This window comes from Peromyscus leucopus, chromosome 3 (genome assembly GCF_004664715.2).
Source record: "Peromyscus leucopus breed LL Stock chromosome 3, UCI_PerLeu_2.1, whole genome shotgun sequence".
Lineage (NCBI taxonomy): Eukaryota > Metazoa > Chordata > Mammalia > Rodentia > Cricetidae > Peromyscus > Peromyscus leucopus.
In genome coordinates, this window is record NC_051065.1 from 119,706,033 (window position 1) to 119,728,358 (window position 22,326).

The 22,326-nt window shown below is 38.7% G+C and overlaps 1 protein-coding gene across 6 annotated transcripts in view; it reads left to right on the forward strand.

Moving 5' to 3' along the window:
• Positions 1-22,326, forward strand: part of Chl1 (cell adhesion molecule L1 like) — a 206,536-nt gene that overhangs the window by 144,534 nt on the left and 39,676 nt on the right. For all 6 annotated transcript variants that reach the window (XM_028872713.2, XM_028872717.2, XM_028872716.2 and 3 more), the window contains 5 exons: positions 2,043-2,163; positions 7,660-7,844; positions 15,444-15,575; positions 21,606-21,746; positions 21,941-22,052. In XM_028872713.2, the coding sequence (XP_028728546.1) occupies positions 2,043-2,163; positions 7,660-7,844; positions 15,444-15,575; positions 21,606-21,746; positions 21,941-22,052 (691 nt within the window). The remainder of the gene's footprint in view (positions 1-2,042; positions 2,164-7,659; positions 7,845-15,443; positions 15,576-21,605; positions 21,747-21,940; positions 22,053-22,326) is intronic.

The following is a 22,326-nucleotide window of genomic DNA, read 5'->3' on the forward strand; positions in this document are numbered from 1 at the left end:
ATATATATATATATATGTATGTATGCATATATATATGCATGTGTGTGAGTTTGTGTGTATATGTAGATATGTGTGTGTGTCATCTCTACAAGTAATATATAATCATACATAATTAACATATAAATTTGTACCTGTAGTTTTAGGTACATCTATAAAAGTGTGTGTGTGTGTGTGTGTGTGTGTAAATTTGGCTCTCCTAAGAGTTCACAAATGACATGGAAGGTTGATAACTTTACAAAAGGAAAGAGAATATAAATGGTTAATATCAAGAAAAGTAGACAAACACTGGGTTTAGGAAAGTTAAATGAATTAATTTTACTTGCAAGACTTATCAGAACAATTGATAAATCACTATGTACTCTAACTCTGTAAAAGAATGCAGTTTTCAATATATATATATATATATATGCAGTCTCCAATTCTCTTGTCTATGAAGCCTTTTAAGTAGTCAACTTGTTTGCTACACTATAACCCATACATGAATGAAATAAATACCCCTTATATGATGTTAAACTAGAAGCTTCACTTAGATTTCTAGTATACTGATGATGTCATCAGAAGTGGATAAGGCTCCTCTTGGGGTGCCATTTCATGTGTGCTGACTCATCCCCAGCATCACTTTCTTTGAGATTAGTAATACATATATATTTATATATATATATATATATATGTATATATACATATAATCTTCTACCTATAATACATGTGTGTATATATATATATATAAAATCTTTGAGCACAAAGAACATTGCATATAATACAAATTCAAAAGTCATTTCTAATATATAAATACATGCAAGGAAATGCAAAGCAGACTGCACATGGTTTCCTATATCTTACACTTTATTCTTCTGATAGTAGATCAGTATTCATTGTCTTTCCACAAATGATAAAGTCATCTTGGCAATGGTTGTAAAAACAATTTATGTTCATATTTGGAAATGATATCAAAGTGTAGCATGAATGAAGTGTCTTAATTTGCCATTATATTTTAAAAATACTAGGAAAAGGAGAAATGAAGCTTCCCAGTCTCTACTTAGTGGGGAGACTTACTATGAATCATTTCCTAAAACACTGTGTATCCTTGAGGGTCTGAGACTACAAAGAATTTTCTGACGCTAAATAAATTCATAGATGCCTTGTGTTTACTGTAAGTTTCCTCAGTCTGAATTCTCAATGAAGTACCCCAGGAAGCTGTGTCTTTTAGAAGGTATACTATCCAATACATAGATCAATAAATTAAATAAACATACATAATATCAAAAATAACAAGGTATGCACAGGGACAAATAGCCAAATGAATAGAAACACATGAACTATGAACCAATGGCTGAGGGGCTCCCAACTGGATCAGGCCCTCTGAATAGGTGAGACAGTTGATTGGCTTGATCTGTTTGGGAGGCATCCAGGCAGTGATACCGGGTCCTGTGCTCAGTGCATGAGTAGGCTGTTTGGAACCTAGGGCTTATACAGGGGCACTGGGCTCAGCCTGGGAGGAGGGGACTGGACCTGCCTGGACTGAGTCTATCAGGTTGATCTCAATCCTCAGGGGAGTCTTTGCCCTGGAGGAGATGGGAATGGGGTGTGGGCTGGGGGGAAGAGGGGAGGCCGGGAGGGGGGAGAACAAGGGAATCCGTGGTTGATATGTAGAATTAAATTATATTGTAAAATAAAATAATTAAAAAAGGAAAAAAAGACATTTTCATCAATGAAAAAAATAACAAGGTATGGTCAAACTATAGAGTACAAAGTCAGACTATCGGTTAACTTGAGGATGTCTTCAAGAAGTTGTCTTGAATAAGGCTTCACTTTCTGAAAAAGAACAGGTGGTATACATTGTGACATTTATAAAAGTTGGTAAAGAAACTGAAAGACACCTGGTTCCTTGGATGCATGTCTTGCACGAGAGAATCTGTTTAGGAAGCAGCACACGGAGATGTAACATAAAACGATGTGAAGTCATTTTTAAAAACAATCTAGCACCATAGAATGTTTACTATCTTTATTCAAGAGGGAATTGACTCCTCCTGTTTCTTTTCCAGCAAATTCAATCAAACAAAGGAAACCCAAACTTCTGTTGCCTCCTGCTGAGAGTGGTAGTGCTTCCACAATGACTGTCCTCAAAGGGGAAACCCTGTTGCTTGAATGTTTTGCTGAAGGCCTGTAAGTACCCTGACCTCTGCCCAGCAGTATTTTAAAGACCACAAAAATCAAGACTTTTGCTACATGCATGCTCTTAAATTACTCTTTTTAAAAATATAAACCCTCTTCCTGTCTCACTGGAGAAACTAATTTGTGCTTTCTTATGCAGACTTCAGGCTACAACTGAAATTGACTTATCAGTATCTCTTTTTATTGTGGAATTCAGGGATCAAGGAAAACCTTAGTGAAGTAAATATTATAAGTGCTGTCCTCGGAGCATGTGCATTAGTAGTCACTCCATCTGCCCTTAAGCCCTTAAGCTGTGCATTTTCTTTCTTCTCTATTCTCTTGTTGGACCCTGGTTTATAGGGTGCTAGCTCCACTGTTATAGTACTTAGAGAGGGTCACAACCTGTGCCCCAAGCTATGTCCAGCTGGCCATCCCCAATAGGCTGATTAAAAGAGTCAAATTAATAGAGAAAAACAGAAAAGAAGATTAACTCAATGTGCCCATATTTTGAAGAGATATAAAAGGATCTGGAAATCCCACCTGGGTCTGTCTTCTGATCCTGAAGTGAGAGTCAAGTTTAAATGGAGATCTAAGGATGTGCACATTGAAGAAATCCCAGCAAGGTGTGGTCCCACATACTGCTGACTCATCAAACATTGTCTGAACTTCAATCTCATACTGTAATGTAGGATGACAAGTTGTTAGAACTATGTGAAATTTCTTCTCAGGGGAGAGAAGTTCCCCCTCTGGCTGCCTCTTTTCCTTCTCCCAGCTTGAGATTCCTGGAGAAATTCTCATTTCTTTGGGGTCCATTGTTTCATTGGTTTGATAGTCTTATTAGAATCTCTTCATTTGTACCAGCCCATTACATTACTCTCTTTTTTAATTTCCAAAGGCCTCTATTTATTTTCATTTCCCCTTCTGTGTTTTCTGCAAAAGCAGGTCCAGATCATGAAATTTAGGGGACATCAAAACTGGTTGACTAACAGTTCCTCATATCTCCAAGATCACTGCCCTGTTTCAGCTCTTCCCACCAAAGCCCTAAGGGTTGACATGTTGTCATCTCCTAAAATTGTTGCCTTAGCTGAGCAACTACTGTACATTTATGTGACTGGAGCCATGGTCATATGAGTTTACCGGTTCTACAAGTATTTCCACTGACTTAATGGTCTCCCATTGGGAATGCTGTGGGGAAAGGCATTTCATCTTCCAGTTTATTAATTTGAGATTTGATCATAGTGCAAGTAATGAGAGTCTCTTTAATCAACTAGGATTTGATATGTCTTAAATTGTGTTACATTAATTAGTTATTAAAACTAAAAAGTAAAATCCACCTTTGTTTATAATTTAGTGAAGAGTCTGAGTGACCTGTTTGAAGTTAGACTGTGAAGTAAAGGAATGATTTTAATTATTGTACAACTTCTAAACTTTTCACTGGTCCCTCCAGCCAGGTTACTAATCAGCCTTAAATCACCAGTGTTAAGTGATAAGTTATTTCAATATGTTGTCCCATGATCTCTATGGAGAAAGTTTGGTATCTGTGTGTGTGTGTGTGTGTGTGTGTGTGTGTGTGTGTGTGTGTGTGTGTGTGTGTTTAAGATTTACTCTTATTATATATGCATGAGTACTTTACTATAGGTATGTCTGTGTGCAGTGTGCTTGTGTGCAGTGCCCACAGAGGCAAGAAAAGGCAGCAGAGTGTCAGAGGTTGTGAACCACTACATGGATGCCGGGAATCAAAACCAGGTCGTCCACCAGGAAAAAGTGCTCCTATGGGCTAAGCCTTCACTCTAGCCCTGGTCTGTCTATGTGAGAAGGTCAAAGCCTTCCCATCTGCTGTAACTTTTGGCTAACCACCTGGCATCAGCATGTGTTTATAGTGTGGTAGAAATTAAATTCTTTCAGGCTTTGTCTCTGGTCAGGCTAACTCTGAGGGTCAGGTAAACCTGTTAGCGACTCTTTACCCACATCCCCTGCTAACACTGTCATTTACTTTCCGAGGTGGTTGGCATCTGTTCAGATCATCCTCCACTTACAAAACACACACACACACAACAACAACAACAACAACAACAACAACAAAACAAACAAACAAAAACATGTGCCTTGTAGAGACCAGAGTGTTGGGAATGCACACAGAAGAAGAAAATGGACATCATGAGAAATGTTTGCCTTTGTAACATGAAGATTCCTGATACTCTTTCATAAGAAGGGGTTTTCCCCCCTCCTAATTGGTTTGAGTTGGACTACTCTCTTTGGTCTTCCTTTAAATGGAGGCAATACTGTCAAAAAAGGTTTTTGAAGGATGTCATATATATCTCGAGGAAGTTTAAAATCACATGCATTCTAGAGTAACAGAAGTAAAAAAATCACTGACCATTGCAGTAGTATTTTGCCCTGTACATCCAGGACTCATGTTGTCTCCCAACATTCCCTGGCTGTAATCATTCCCACTTGCAGGTTAGGCAAATGAAGCCCACAGAGCTCAGCCTGAAGAAAAGCACTATTACAAGCTAATGAAACCTGACTCATTCAAGCCTTTGGGCACCCAAACCTTAAGCTCCTCTATGCGTAAGAAACACCAACATATTTTAACCAAATAAACCCTTTCGGTTTAAATAAGGGAAACAGGAGCACTGCATCTGCTCTGAGGCAGTTACATAAAGTACACATTTAAGAAAATAATGATAATAAAAACGTTTGTGCTGTTCGTTAAGAATGCTTTCTGTGCACGTATGAGGACCTGAGTTTGCGTTCTCAGCACTCACTTGAAAAGTCAGACATGGCTGGAAACCTGTGACCCTAGCAGTGGGAGGAAGAAGGTGACAAGTGGTAGAGCAGGACACCAGACACTCTCCTCTGGCCTGTGCTCTTATGCACTTGTAAGCACACTGCCACATGTATCACACACATACACACATGTACACACACACACAAATGTTGATATTAATTATGTCAGGGAACCTTCCAGAGAGATACATAGGTTGGAAAGCTTAGCGTTTATAGATTCCTGGAGATGGGGAAGAGTTAAATGATACTTTGACTCTCATGAGGTGTTCACATTCCTGCCATCTTATTGTCAGTGGGGAGATGGTGGTGCTTTAATAAATCACATTCATACTGTGTGAAATAAGAACAGACTCATCATGAATTTAAGCACATATGATATCTGTGAATTCTACATTTTTTTTTAGATTTATTTATTTATTATGTATACAACATGTATGACTGCAGGCCAGAAGAGGGCACCAGATCTCATTACAGATGGTTGTGAGCCACCATGTGGTTGCTGGGAATTGAACTCAGGACCTCTGGAAGAGCAGTCAGTGCTCTTAACCTCTGAGCCATCTCTCCAGCCCCGAATCCTACATTTTTAATCAAGAATCAGAAGAAAAGTTACCCACATAGGAACTGGCATAAATATTTGAAGTTATAAAATAATGTATGTTGGTGTGCAAAAAAAAAAAAGCATTAAATAACACATTTTCCCTCAACCATCCTTGTTCAGGGTCTGTTAGTAAGTGCTTCTTAAAAATAAAGCAAGCAAACGATCAAAACAGAACTGTGGAGAATACAGTAGGAAATCTTCTAGGTGTATAAACTACCCCTACTTGTGATGTCAGGTTTCTCTAATTTAAAATCATTTAATTTGATTGTATGGAGTGAAGAATGTTAGACGAATGATTGTTTTCAAGACCAGAAGTAAAAGAAGAATTTGAGGAAAGCAAGATGCATTGCTAAAGCACAGACTCATAAAAATCTGTTTGGGAGGAACTAAGGTCCAGGGCAGCCTGTCACTTGGCAGATTGCCATTTTGACAGACGGTATAAAAGGCAAGCAGGTAGGAAACTTGGACTCCAAGTACTGCTTGGTGGCATGCTCGCTAGAATTCAACAGCTAATCAATATACTCCCACATGTGTCTATCTGTCTGCAATGATCATTTCCTGAGGAAGTCTGCCATGTACTCTGGGCTTGGTCAAAAAAGCAGGTTGTTGTTTCAAATCTGTGAGGTTAATTCCTTTGGCCTTGAGAGAAAATAACAGATGTTTGTAAAAAGGCCTCATCTTAAACTTCAATATAGTGTTTCCTAATAATTGAGCTATTTTATCCACTTTCTTTATGAATAGGTATTTTGAAATAACTGAAATAAACAATTTGAGACATTAATTTAATTATTGGGGCTAGAGATAATAGTTCAGTAGTTAAGATCACTTGCAGATGACCTGATTCAATTCCCAGAACTCACATGGTCATTCACAATCATCTGTAACTCCACTTCTAGGGGATCTAATGCCTTATTTGGTCCCCATGGGCACCAGATGTGCGTGTATTGCACATATATGCATGCAGACAAAACACTCATAAGCATAAAATTATAATAAATAAATCTTGAAAATTATTATTTAGTTGGTTCCCAATGGATAGTTTGACCTCAAGCATATGTTAGGAAGGATGAATTCCTTTGAAACGCAGAAATCAAATAGAAACAACTAAGAAAAATGTTAAGTTTTGAATCAATGTGTTATTTAATTAGCTTCTTGGAGCTTGAATTTGACACTGGTAAAATTATAACAGTAAGATAGCTCACTCTCAGATAGTTCTCAGAATAGTAACTAGTAACCAGAAATATGGTAAATAACAGAATTATGTATTTTCCAATCTTGTAGGAGGAAAAAGCAAAGTTATGCCCATTTAGAGTTGGTTATCAGTGACATTATAAAGTCAAGTGTCATAGGATGTCATTTTTTCACCCTCATTTTTAGAAGAGATTTTTCCACAAACCATTTGGCTTGGCTCATGCTCCTGTTTTCCTTCATTATAAGTTGAAAAAAGGTATTAGCCCTGCCTTTTGTTTGGCTTTTGTTCATTTTGATCTCGTGTGCCCATCTCTCTCATGCTCCTGAATTAGGGAGATTCTGAGTAGGAACAGGAGTCTTCTTCCCTCTGCTCCCAACAGAGCAGGAAAGCAAGGTCTGTGCTGGGAGCTCCAAGCTGCCTAGAATGAAAGAACTGCTCCTACGTCCAGCCCACGTACTTGGCTCCATTTCCAAGCCACTTTAGCCAAAATTGGCTTCATTAGGATTCAACGGAAATTGTGGTTTCCCTCTGCTGGCTGTTGGAGACTACTGTGTCATGTTGTTGAAAGTCACACAGGGAAGGGGATCTGTTGATCCCTGACCATAGGGAGAATTTCACACTTGAGAAACATCTTGTAATATTATTTATTTGGACTTCAATTATTCATCTTGCATCCAGCTTCATTGATTTTGCACTCATGTGAAGTTAGCTCGCTTAACAGAGGGGACAAGATTCCTAGGGAGTAGACCATTAAAGGAGCTCCTGATGAAATATGCTTGTTCAACACTATGCTTCCCATGGTGATGTGTCCATTGTTAAGGCTGCTAAAACTCAATGACTATGTAAGGCAACATGGTAATAGATGTTCCACGAGGGATTGTTTGTGGTTGGTATTTATTTATCTATGCATTCATCATACTTTTTGCAGACCAACTCCACAGATCGAGTGGAGCAAACTGGGTAGTGAATTACCAAAGGGAAGAGAAACGAAAGAAAATTATGGAAAGACGTTGAAGATAGAAAACATCTCCTACCATGACAAAGGAAATTATCGCTGTACAGCTAACAATTTGTTGGGAAAAGCCAGTCATGATTTTCATATCATAGTACAAGGTATGTTCCCCATTAAGATTTAAATTTATGCTTCAAAGAGAAAAATAAGTGTATACAATTCACAGACCTTTGCTTCAACAGTGTATGTGTCAAAGTTGATTATTAGTTTAGTATTGGGGTGTAGTGTGGTCACTGAGTAACACTATACTTAATTAATCAGGCTTGTAATTTATTTCCCCAAACCATATGGAAGGCACAAATGTCAAGACGAGAGCTCATGTTAGGGGTTGAACATACACCATTTCCAGCGTCTGTTTAAATAGTCATTAAACCTACCCTCCAGTAAGGTTTTATTGCATGAAATGATTTTTATTATAATGTACGCATGATGCTCATAAATGAGGTCATGATCATTAAATTAAACATTATTGCAAGGACCCTGGAAGGAGGTTTGGAGTGCCTCCCCATCTTGTCACTCAGCTCCTTTGTCCATGATCACTGGGCTTCATTTTTCTATTCCTCAGGTTCTTTGTCAAAGAAATGATGGAGTCAGATGGATTATCTTAGGGTTATCCTCACTCCAGCATTTTTGTTCTGAACCCTGCATTCAGTATGTTTCTTACAGTGAACTATAAGGAGAGAAATATGGTACAAATATTATTTTTTATCAAATGGTACCAAAATACATGACTTTCATCTCCTGCCCATACAAACTGAACTGTTTCTTTCTCTCTTTTTTTTTTTTGAACAATTGAGATTTTCTGTCATTTGTTGTAATTAAGAGTAAGTAGGTGATGATGACATTACTCTCATGAAGTAGCAGCCACAGAATTAGAAATCAGACCTGTGCCTGTAGTGCAGGTGCGGAGGTTGCCTGATCCTGTTGGGATTTGATTGACACAGACTGCTTCCCGTGGGTTGAGTCACACCTAGTCTTTCTCTCTGTGGTTTACTTAACTGTATCAATCAGAAGAAGGGATTAGTCTCTACATAGTACATTTGTACTTATTTAGTGCTCTGTTGCCTTAACTATGGAAGAGAATCATCCCTCCCAGGCTATTGGTTCATGAACAGGAGCTTTAGGGTCTCCTTTAATATTCTGATAAAGTTCATCTTTTAAAGCTTCAGTTTGTGCAAAGGGCACTTCAGTAATGGCTTTTCCTCCATAATTACTGGAAAAGAAAAGAAACAAGGCACAAATTTTACTCACAACTAAATGTTACAGTAATTGACTGAGTCATGCTCCTGTTTGGACTAACACAATTTCCCAACCCCTTCTATACTATTTTCTTAGTTAAGGTGAGAACAGAAAATAAACAATGGGCAATTAATTTTCTTTGGTTCAACAAAGCAAAACCTATTTGGAGAGAATGTTAGACTTTAATATCAATATCTGGCAATAATAATGGATTCCTCTGACAATAAATTATTCAAAAAGACACTCAGAGAAAAAGTATGAAAGACATGTCTCTAATTTTAAACATTATCTGATATTTGTATATAATGTGGCTATATCTTGTGATGGGGATATTTTCCCTAGCTCCTAGCCCAACTCAGGCACGCGCACTCTCTCTCTCTCTGTCTCTCTCTCTCTCCCTCCCTCTCTTTCAAACCAGACATACATAATTATTAGCCGCTTCTACTCCGAGTTGCTGACTGTTAGAAATCCTTCCAGATGGCTGCTGCGTTGCTACGGTAGCTGAATATTTTAACAATCTGGCCTCGGTTTTCTTGACTATTAAGACCAAAGCTTTCAAAAGAATTGCAAATGTTGCAAAAAATATTATACAAGTAAAATTAATTATACAACTTAAAATGTTGACTATAGGATTTCAAAGGGATATAGGTTCCTTGAACAAATTATCTTCACTATTTGTAAAACAGGTATTAGTGATGCGGAGATGTAAATATTGTTTTTATCATTTCTCTTTTGTGAGAAAATGCTAAGGGTACACTTAGAAGCATGTTTCAGCTTCTCCTTACACCTGTAAGGGAACAGTGGACTGTCTTCAAGAAATACATTCAAGAAGTGTTTTCCTCCCTAAAATGAGAAAACAGTAACTATAAAGTTCACTAATCATCAGGAGAGATGAGTTCATCTTTGTTACATTTTCTTTTGTCTCCTGTGTCTTTCTCTTTCTTTTCATTCTTTCATTTAGAAACCCAAACTAAATAGTCATATGGGGGAAAAACAGTATTACCATGTCTAGTCCATTATGAAAATATCTTGTGTGGCTATGCAGAAGCATAGTTTGTTTTCTTTGCTGTTTGTGATTTTCTTCCCTATTCTGAAACTCAAATTTTATGAGCTTATACTTTAAACTACAGCAGCTTAAATATGTGACCAGATTGCAAGTCAAATGCCTTATTTGCATGAGAAAACCAGCTGTGATGTCTTAATTGGATGTAACCATATTTTCTGGGCACCTACAATATGGATTATTATATATGCAGTACTAAAAGGTATAGTAAAGACCAGTGAAATGGCCCAGTGGGTAAAGGGGCTTGAACCAAACCTGAATTCTACCTCTGGAATCTACATAAAGATGAAAGTAGAGAAGTGACCCTATAAAGTTATCTGCCACAGGTACACTGTGATGTGGACACACACTCAAATCATAATAATAAAGAAAACAGATACATATGAATATCACATAAAACAAAATTCCAGACATCAGAATATCAATCACAATTAAACTGATAATGTAAAAGAAAATCCCTCACCAAAAAATTGTATATTGTCCACTTTGGAATCATTTCAAGTTGCTGAATTTTAGAAATATAATATCAATCATTTTTGCATATCTATGCAATCCTTAATTCTATCCATAGTGCCCTGCAGTACCTAAAAGATGCCATGAACTGAAATTCAGTCCAATCATTAATACCATGGACAATAGCTTGTTTTGAATTAATAACATTTTTTCCAAAGAAGTTGGTAGAATGCTTACCTAATGTATACAAAGGCCCTGGTTCAATCCCTAGCAAACATAAACTGGGTCTGGTGGTGCCTTCCTGTATTCCTAGCACATGGGAGTTGGAGGCAAGAGAATCCACAGTTAAAGGTCATCCTTAGCTATATACCAAACAGAGGCCTACCTGCTATACATGAGACATTGTCTCACAAAATCAAGAATACAAATACTAAGTAGACACCTGTGATTAAAAACAATGTTTTACTAAGAAAATGTCTACTTTGTTACATGTTTCACAGATATCAAATTTCCAGTTGTGCTTGGGTTTTGGTCTCTTGATAAACATTATTAGCATTCTTATTAAGTCAGAATTCATACATTGACATCTCTGTTTGGGACAGCATAAATTGAATTTATCATCTTGCATTTTGCTAACCTTTATGACTAATTGGGTGAACTTTTCTTTTCATCCTACATACCAACCACAGTTCCCCCTACCTCCTCTACTCCCCCCCCCATACCTCACCTCTACCCCCACCATCCACTCCTCAGAGTAGGTATGGCCTCCCATGGGGAGTCAACAAAGTCTGGCATATCAAGTTGAGACAGGAGCAAGTCCATCCCCCCTGCATCAAGGCTGAGCAAGCTATCCCTCCATAGAGAATGGGCTCCAAAAAGCCAGTTCAGTTCGTGCACTAGAGATAAATCCTGGTCACACTGCCAGGAGCCCCACATATTACCCAAGCCACATAACTGTCACCTACATTCAGAGGGCCTAGTTCAGTCCTGTGCAGGTTCCCCAGCTGTCAGTCCAGAGTCCATGAACATAAAAAATTTGGGTGAACTTTTTATCAGCTACCACATACCTTAAGCATGCAGATAAAAGAATAGGACCCTGTGGCTTCTTCTACACACTCCGGTTTCCCGTCATTTCCTTTATCTTTAGTCTCTCTGTAATCTCTTTGACTAGATCTTTCCCATCACACAGATGTGTGATGTGAGCTTCCCTAAACTTCTGCTGACTCTCTGGCCTTGCATCTCAGCCACCCTGAGTTTCTCATCAAGCTACTGTCCACAGGCTGACAATAATGTCTTTTGTGAACCAAGTATCAGTTAAACAATATGTTCATTAATCTATGTCATAGGAAAGAGAATGACCAGACAGCATGGATTATTTTCCATTCAAGATGCTTTAGGGTTTTTTTTTTATGTCTTTTCCGCTGAAGTTTTTAGATGTTTATAAAGTTCTGTATAAAAGCTTACCCTATACATCTATTCTGAGCCAGTGTGCCAAACCAGGAAGAAATAAAACAGCAGGCTTCAACCCTGGATCTCCAGAGATCACTAGTCTAAGGACACTCAGTGCAGACTTCAATATTGAACTACTGAATATTCAACTAATGAAGTCAACAGTGAGAGTCTCAGCCTGGGCTGAATGTAATGAATTCATAGCCAAGTTTTAAGTCTCTTTCAAGTTTCATGTCAATATCAATGTTAGAATCAGAAGCTTAAGGGAAAAAAAAAAGGGAAAGAAGCATCTATAGAAATGTGGGAGAGTTCTTAAAGCCTAGGAAGAAGGGCCAGGCTAATGTATAGTGATGATTCTAACCAACTCTCAAATGTTTGAGACCTCATGAGTCAGTTGATAGATATGGGGGTGGGGGATACTGGAAATGCAAAGACTCAATGCAAAGACTCAGCTGGACAACTGAACTGACCTTCATTCCTAGTTTCTTGTGTAAAATGTCAGTGGGTAAGGAGCAGCCTCCACACCTTTACATCTCTGTTCATTCCCCAAAGGCTCTGTTCTGGGATCTATAGAGTGGCAGGAACAGGAAATGAGGATTCTTTCACTGATAACCCCGAAAAAAAATAGATGAATTCTCCAAAGCTCAATATTATTTCCATAGGGTCAAAGGTTAGATGAAGTGATACCTCACTTCTTCATTTGATCCTAACAGTAATATATCTTTACATACACACAAAGGTTAATGCAATTCTTGGGCTGATAGTGATTGAAAAAATTATTTTTATTATACAAGAGGAATGAAAAAATATTTTCATGAGAGGATCATTATTTTTACACACTTGGAAAGGAGGAGTAATAGTTTCTACTATGAACACAATGGTTTGCATGTTCGTTGGGCTTTCTCTGTAACTTTTACAAGTTGAATTTTTTATGGTTATATAAGAAGACCAAGTGGGCCCCTTTCTCCACATCCTCTCCAACATAAGCTGTCTTCAGTGTTTTTGATCTTAGTCATTCTAACAGGTGTAAGATGGTATCTCAGAGTTGTTTTGATTTGCATTTCCTTGATGACTAAGGATATTGAGCAATTCCTTAAATGCCTTTTAGCCATTTGAGATTCTTCTGCTGAGAATTCTCTGTTAAGCTCGGTAGCCCATTTTTTTAATTGAATTGTCCAGTATTTTGATGTATAGCTTTTTTAGTTCTTTATATATTTTGGAGATCAGCCTTCTCAAGGTTGACACCACCTTGGTCTGCTGGCAGTGGTCCAGAGGGTGCCTGGACCAGTCTACTCTGGTGACCAGCCTAGCAAACAACTTAGCTGTCAGCATAGAGCCTTTGTCCAGTGACAGATGGAGGCAGATACAGAGATCCACGGCAAGGCACCAGACTGAGCTCCGGGAATCCAATTGATGAGAGAGAGGAGAGATACTGCAGGCAAGGGATATAGAGATCATGATGGGAGGACATGCAGAGATGACCGGCCACACTAGTGGAAGCCCATGAACTGTGGACTGGTGGCTGTGGAGCCTCCATGGGACTGGACTAGGCCCTCTGGATACGGAAGACCGTCGTTTGGCTCAAACTGTTTGGGGGCACCAAGGCAGGGAGATCAGGATCTGTCGCTGGTCTATGGGCAGGCTTCTGGGATCCGGTGCCTGTGGTGTGACACCTTGCACAGTCTTGGTGCAGTGGAAAGGGGCTTGGACCTGCCTAGGCTCAGTGTGCTGGGCTCTGCTGACTCCCCATGGGAGACTTCGATTTGGGGGATGTGGGGATGCGGGGTGGCTTGGGAAAGAGGGATGAGGGTGGGAGGAGGGAGGAGGGGGTATCTGTGGATAGCATGTGAAATGAGTAGAAAATTTCTTAATAAAGAAAAATATAAAAAAAAGGAAGATGGGGAGGGGGGTGTTTAAAAGGAAAGGACACAAACATCCCACATACAAATAAAAATAAATATTTAAAATAATAATAATGTCATAAAGGGCACTCTTCCCTTCAGAAAATGATCTACAGTTCTAATTTAGACCATTGTACTTTATGCTAAGTACCTCAATATTTTTAGATTAGTCTGTTAAACACAGGTTTAACATCGAAATTAACAATTGAGCCTACATCTTGTAGAAGACTCTAAAGGCATGTCTCTTGCTTACAGAGATTTGCCAGAAGCCAGAATTACATGTGTGTGTGTGTGTGTGTGTGTGTGTTGTTTCTTTTTGATGAATTTGGATTTTTTCCTGTATAATACACTTTCCTTCCTTTACTAAAACCATTTAAAAGATATTTTCTCTGTATACATGTACATATCTTTAAAAAAAAAAAATTCCTCATTGAATCAAGACAGAAATCCACAGTTTTCGGAGGAAAATGACTAAGCTAAAGTTGATGGGAATTACTACTTCAAAGTTTTATTAAACTACTTCTGAGAATAATAATCAACCATGCAAGTAGGTCTGGAGCAATGGTTCTGTGGTTAAGAGCACTGGCTTTTCTTTCATAGGTCCCCAGTTTAGGTCCCTGCATCAACATGGTAGCTTACAACTGTCTTTAACTCCAGCTAAGGGGGGTATGATGCCTCTACAGGCACCAGGCATCCAAGAAACTGATAATAGCATATATACAGGCAGAACACCAATAGTAGTAGTAGTAATAATAATAATAATATCCATGCTCACCTCAAGTCTTGTATTCACTGTTGACATAGTGCTACTCTGATGTTGACAAAATATGACAGTAATTTTTAAACTGAAGAACTTGTCTTGCTTTGTTCTAATACTCCAATTAGAGTTACACATTTGAAGTTTTATGTATAAAAAGATAGAGATCATTTATTTCTGTTTTTCCTGCTTGTTTCAAAAGCAAAAAAAAAAAAAAATCAAATGTTCTTCTCGGGTTTCCTCCCTGCCCCTTTGCAAGGAGAACATCTCTTGAAAATTATGTTTTCCAATTTGATAAGTTATGGAAATTGGTATAGATAGGATATGCAAATGCTACAGTCAATAATCAAGGAACAAGATTTTGCAAATTTGACTGTTATTTAAAAAGCTCTTCAAGTCTATTTCTTGCATATCAACATTTCCAGCTACTTTGTTGCAGCTTGAGTAGAAACAGTAGCCATCCCTAAATGAGTCACCATCTGCTTAGTCCTCCCTCATGCTTCCGCTAGTGAAATGTATACTTGAGTAGCTAAAGCGACTGTGTATTTTTAGTGTTAATTTATACACATGTTCAGAGTGTAATGTAAGTACACACACACACACACACACACACACACACACACACACACACACACACACACACACACACACACACACACACACACACACACACACAGTATGTCCACCTTACTTTGCAGAACCTAACCAAAGGAGTTGCTATGGAATACTTTGTGGTGTCTGCCCTCTGCTGGTATATGGTAGAAATGCAGGCCTCTTACAGAGATGGGATCTTTTGCTATGGATACACTTTCTGAAAATCTCTTTGTTTTGTGTTTAGAGCCTCCACGCTGGAAAAAGAAACCTCAGAGTGCAGTGTACAGCACGGGGAGCAACGGCATCTTGTTGTGTGAAGCAGAAGGAGAACCTCAACCCACAATAAAATGGAAAGTCAATGGCTTCCCAATTGAAAGTGAGTTAAAAACAAACTAAAAGCAAAAACCCCCGAGAGCTAAAGGGTGGGGAAGGCAGCAATTGGATGGCATAGTATATCATCAGACAGTTTGGAGATGTATTAAGGTAGACTGGGTGGGGCTGTATTACCATAAAACATTGCCAGAAAATTAACAAATTCCTCTTTATGAGCAATTTGATTGATGGGAACCAACACAGCGGAAGAGACGTGGATAGTGTTTATCCACACACTACCTTAAATATATATGTTATAAGTAATGACCCAATGACTGAATCAGGAAAGGGACTAACACAAACCAACACTTGTTCCTGCCCATGAGAAGGAATGATAGAGTAGCCTAGTAGGTGAAAGCATAAGTTGGAAGTTAAATCTTCTTGCACCCATGCAATATCCCTTATCCTGGGCTCTACCCCGGCTGTGAATATCCTTTGGTCAGACATTGCCTCCCTGTTGTGGCCAGGAAGCATGTGAAGCCTGAAAGTACATGACACAACTGCTCCCGAACTGCTGATGACACGTTAGAAAATCCCCTGGAGTCTTGTCCACATTGGGTGGCCATGGAAAGATGGGAATGGAGCAGGACTAAGGGTGCAGTGTCCTCATTGCATCAGCCTCTAAGCCCCTAAGTTTTTAATCTGTGCCCAGAGCTGAGACTATTCTGAAGGTATTTGTTCACACAGGACAGAACCTATGTAATGTGTTATGTTCTGGTTAGCTTCATGGAGAAAAAGAGTATTGAGTGCAGGTATATGGCTCCCATTTATTCCTTTGCCCTGGTTCCCCACACTAGGCAGGCCTCCTTGTGCTTCACAAACCTAAGTCCTCCCTGGGCTGTGGCCCTTCCCAGTTCTGTAGCCTCCAGCTGATCAATGAATTATCTAAGCTTAAGTTCCTCAAGCTACCGAATGGAAGCAGTGGTAGTGTCTGCAGGAGATGAATAAGTCAGCTAGCTAAGGTCGTGATTTATCTACAGAGGTCTCTTGTGGTTTATGAACTCTGGAACCATACTGCTTGTGTTTACATGGCCATCCTATCATTGACTAGCTGTGTGACTAAGAATATGACTTACCCTCCTAAGACCTGTTTCTTCATAAGCTAAATGGAGATGAAAATAGCAGTGGCTTGTGGGTCTGTTACGTGGCTTGAAGAAAACACCACTCAAAGAATGTTTTGCATAGGATCTGGCACAAAACAGCAACCCTGAGAGGTAGCTACAGGAGGGTGAGGGAGTCAATCCCTGCTGCTTGGATCCCTGTCCTGATACTGAAGAGCTTTAAGGGTGGGCCCCCAAGCAGCCAGGTTTTGAAACCTCCAGATTAGGGCTGCTTTCTGGCTTGGTCAGAGAAGTTTCTGTTTGTAGTAGAGAGTGGTTAATAAAGAGAACTATAACTGGATGAAGTGTTGAAGATAATTGGTATCCCCGGCCCCTCTGTGGTCCATGGACTATTACAGAAGAGCAAACTGAAGAATGTAAGAGATACAGAATGAGAGGAGTGCTATGAAATGCTCTCTTCTAGACATGAACCAGACATTGTCCCCATGAACTCACAGCACATATTAGTAACTATATGAGACCTGTCAGTCAAAACTCCAGCATGGGTGAGTGTGCGGGATTTATGAGGCATCCCCTCTAGCTGAAGAGTTATTGGCATTTGATGGATGTTGAAGAGGAGACATTTTTCTTTTGGCATATGGCCACTGGTAGGTTGCCTATGCTCTAGTGAATAGCCCCCACCCATGTAAATACAGACAGCACTAATTGAATTCAATGGGTTATAAAAAGATTAAAGAAGACATAAAATCAGAAGAGGTCATGTTGTTGAGAAATTTGTACATAGAAAATAGCTAAGTCCCAAGGAGAGTGTAATGTTCAAATGCAAGGTAGCTTTATGATGATAAAAGTACACATACTTTGAGAGATGAAGAAGGTAAGGAAGGCAGCTGCCATCTACTGTCTGAGTGTATTTGGAGTAGAGAGATGAGTAAATGAAAAGACTCCCCAGGCATGTGTGTCTGGAGAAAATAACCCAGTGTGGCTTAAGCTTGGGGCATGAGGAAGGGTCATTGTTATCTGGTGAAATCATTCAGTAAATGAAGGCATCGGAGTGTAGAAGATGACAAGTCCCAATTAGGGTATTGGGGTTTGATTGATGACAGATGGGCAGTCATAGAGTTTTGATTAGACAAGTTTGAGTGAGGAATGTTATGCTTTGTTTGTTTGTGAAGTACTAGAGTTTGAACTAAGCTTCCTCTCACATGCCAGGCAAGTGCTGTACTACTGAGCTATATACCAGCCCTTGTAATTAATGTTTAAAGGAGTTTTCTGATCTCTGAATGCAGTCTTTAGCTCTATGATTGCAAAAGGGTGATTGAAAGATACTGAGGCCTCGGGCTAGACATTTGTCAGAGTGGTCAGGTAGTGGATATTTCCAAAGTAGAGACAATGGATTTGCTTGGTGGATGAAATGAGAAGAGCTGTGTTCACAGGTGACATGTGAGGTACTGAAACCTGGTGTTCGAATCTTAGATGGTCTTTTAATAAAAAATCTGGAGCCAGATATTGGGGTGAAAGCAGAAAGATCAGAGAAGCAGAGCAAGCCACAACTGCCACCTATTACCTCACCAACTCCACGAATCTTGTAACTGAAATCCTCTGAATCCTCACTTGAAAGGATCTCAGCTGAACTGCCTTAGTTCCTGTTTCCTCACACCTTATATACCTTTCTCCATCCTGCTGTCACTTTCTGGGATTAAAGGCGTGTGTGTTTCCCAGTACTGAGGTTAAAGGTGTGTGCCACCACTGTCTGGCCTCTATGTCTAATCTAGTGGCTGGCTCTGTCCTCTGATCCCCAGGCAAGTTTATTAGAGTACACAGCATATCACCACAGAAACCAGTGTTGAACTACAAGCTGTGCTCTTACTACAGCTATTGAGCACAGCTTTTTTCCATCACATGCAACAAGGCCGCTGTGGGATGACAGTCAGTCTGACAGAAGGATTTGAAATCTCTTTAGACTTATACTTTTAAAAAATCATATTCCTTATGAGTCTTATTTCTGACTTAAGCCAAATGAATACAGTTATTGTAAACTTTCCCACAGATATGGCATCCAGTATTTCTGAGAAAACCTTTGAAAAACGGATCTTTTTATTCTTCACTTTTCAGAGGCAATGGCCAAGGCTCATGAAAATTACAGTATTTACTTGAGGACACAATACAAGTAAATTCATGGCTAGAATGGAGCCTAGAAAAGAGTGAATTTGAGTGGAGGGATCTCCAACCATATTGTCTTGTTCTCATTTACTTTATGAGAGAGAATCATCTAGAAAGAATCCTGGGATTATGTCAGAACTAGGATAGTTTGGTAGATACTATTGAAAGTTATGTTTTCTTTAGAATAATTATGTTTTTTCAATGTGTAGTATATTGTGAAGTCTCCAAACACATTTCCAGAAGGAGAGATAAGTCAGGGTTAGTTGTTTTTTATCCAAACATGAAGATTTGGTGTTAATTCTTCTTTTGCAATACTGTATTGATTCAAAGCTGCCCTTGGGGCCTGTGATATAAGGCAGAACATGGGGGTGACAAGATTAGCTCTGCCAGACTGTGTAATAGTAGAGGAATAAAGGAAGAGATCAGAGACGTAATCCCTCATGGTGTCCTTTACGATTTCTGTCATACAGAATTTAGAAAGGCTATCTACCTTGTTAATCCTGAAGAGGTAGCTGATAAATTGCCTCAAAGGTTGATATTAGCTTTCTGATGGTGCTATAACAAATTCTCAGAAGTTTGGTCACTTGAACCAGTACAATTTTTCTGTTGTATAATTCTGAAAGTTAAGAGGTCAATATAAGACTCTCTGCAAGGAAATCCAAGTATCTCTCTCACTTTCTCTCTCCCTCTTTACCCTGTCTCATTCTTTATATCTGCATCCATTTCCTTTTCAGTTATGACAGGCTGCCTATATTCTTCACCCATGGCTCTCTTCCTCCATCTTCATAGTTGATATCCTTGTCACCATGGTCATTTTCTCATGCCCAACCCTTTCTGATTTTATAGCCAGACAAGAGTTTCTGATTTTCAAGAAGCAATGTAGTCACACCGGGCCCACCTGAATAGTAGCATAACTCCTCAATCTCAAAGTCCTCAGCCTTATTCACACCTGGGTGGTTTTGTTGTTGTTGTTGTTGAGGCACATAGTCATAGTTCTGTGAGTGAACATCAGAACCTATATTTCTATCTACTGATAGGGAACTTTCATGAATAAGATGTCATCCTTTGCACTTATTTCAGATGTTTCCACAAATATTTACACACTGCTTTGTTATGCTTAGGTGTTAGTAACACACTATACCTCTGCATGGATACAGGCATCTCAGCTGACTGAAGGAATGCATACATTATGGTTCTAGTGAGAAAAAAATGTATAAAACAGTCTCCCAATATGTAGCAGTTCTTGTTTCCCACTGCATGAAGTTTAATGTAATTGTTATTTTGTATGATGGAAATACAAGGAGAAAGAAAATATTTATTGTTGTCATTTAAACTAAAATTTCTTCAATTGTTGTCCCTTGCTCAAAAATTCTAGCACAAAACATTTTTCTTCATTTCTTGTGTGTCAAGACAAGGGATTATTTAGAGCCCAACTTGTTGCCAGATGCTGTAAGATGTTCATTTTCTCTAAAAGTGATGCTTACAAAGCCTTGTAAATGCTGATATAATAGGTTCTAAGCAGAAACAATGTAATAACACATTGGCTATACCCAGTGGGATTCTGTGGCTCTTAATAAGCCCACAAAAGTGTTAGGTACTCTAATTTCCAACAGATAAGTATATTTTTAATCAATAGTACTGTGTTTTAATGTGTTTTTAAAATTCATTTAAAATGTAATTGCATCATTTCCTTCTAATTTTTTGTTGGACCTTCCCTCTTAAATTCACAGCTGCTCTAGTCATTATTGTTCTTTTGTCATTAGTGTTACTCAACACAGAGGGAGACACACTCATAGACACACACATACACATAAGAACAAACATATAAATACAAGATATTGAATCTATTCAATGCTCTCTGAATGAACATGTTTCTAGGACTGACCTCTATTCACAAATAGATAAGAAATGGAAACAACCTAAATGTACTTCAACTGATAAATGGATGATGTAAATATGGTATATATACCAAGGAACACTATTCATCTGTAAAGAAAAATGAAACATGAAATTTGGGAATAAATAGATGTAACTAGAGAATATAATATTTAGTGCAGTAACTCAGACCCAGAAAGATAAACTCCACATGTTCTTTCTCATCTCTGGTTCTTAACTCCAAATCTTCAGATATAAGTAAATACCCTCTAGTAACTTCAGAAACCAGGGAGTAAAAAGGACATCGTTATAGAAAGTAGTGTAGATTTTATTCCTAAAAAGTTGTAGACATGGCAACTACTCTCAAAAAGATGAAGGGGGTGAATAGGAAGGAATTAGGGAAGGAGAAAGGATTAAGAGTTGTGAGCTACATACTTGAATTGGCTAAATGATAATGTAAATCACCCAAAATAATGGAATAAATCCAAAAATAGTAGGAAGGGAAAAAAATGAACCAGAGAAAATGTTGTCAAGAGAGAAACCAGGGCCAGTTAGGCTCTATTGTGTTGCTATGCACTGGTGACATCTAGATGCAGATGCTGAAGTATGAGTTCCCTCACAGTAGGACTCAGATGTCAAACAGGTCACCTCCAGCCTTATCATAAGTAGGTATACAAAGAGGCATTGAGCTGTAGGGCAGCATGGGTTCTCATAATATTTATTTGAAAACGTAATTTGAAAAGATGTTGCAAATGCAAAAGGGTCTGAAAAAGCACCCATGTTGATTTGAGCAAACTGTAAAGATGTGACTTCAGTGAACTATTTTTCACCCTAAACTGTTCTTCAAATATAGATTCTGTGTGACACATTTAATAAATGGTTCATAAATATTTTATATTCTGTTCTTTATCATACTGAAATTCTCTCTTCTCTTTCAGATCATCCATTTCCTGGTGACGTTATGTTCCCCAGGGAAATCAGTTTTACAAATCTACAACCAAACCATACTGCTGTATATCAATGTGAAGCCTCAAATATCCATGGGACCATCCTTGCCAGTGCCAATATTGACGTTGTAGGTGAGCAGACCTGAGTCCTGACTTCACCTGCTATTTGCTGAAGGAAAAAGCTCAAAGTTATAGTCACAAGTACCAGCTTGATTTGGGGATGTGTGTTAAGATCGGTGTGGGAATATGTATGTTTGTGTTCAGGTGGAGGCCAGAGGACAACCTCAGGCAGAAAGGTTTAAAACCTTATCTTTATTTCTGACCAGATGTTGTCCCACTGATACAAACAAAGAATGAAGAAAATTATGCGACGGTAGTTGGGTATAGTGCCTTCTTACATTGCGAGTACTTTGCTTCACCCAAGGCCACAGTAATCTGGTAAGATGACTCGCTGCTCCATTAAGGGAATGGATGTTGGGGACCCTCGAGCCACCATTTGGCAGCCTGCACTGTGTCTGTGCCGCCACAGAGAGTCAATGCCTCTGAAAAATAAAGAAGCAAATTTTGATTACTCATCCCTCCTGAAAACATTGACTCGAATTCTGGGATTCTTTTTTTTTTTTTTTTTTTTTTTTTTTTTTAACATGAAGAAATATACAGAGTCAATTGTGTTCATAAAGGAGAGAATTAAAATGATTCCTAAGACAATTTT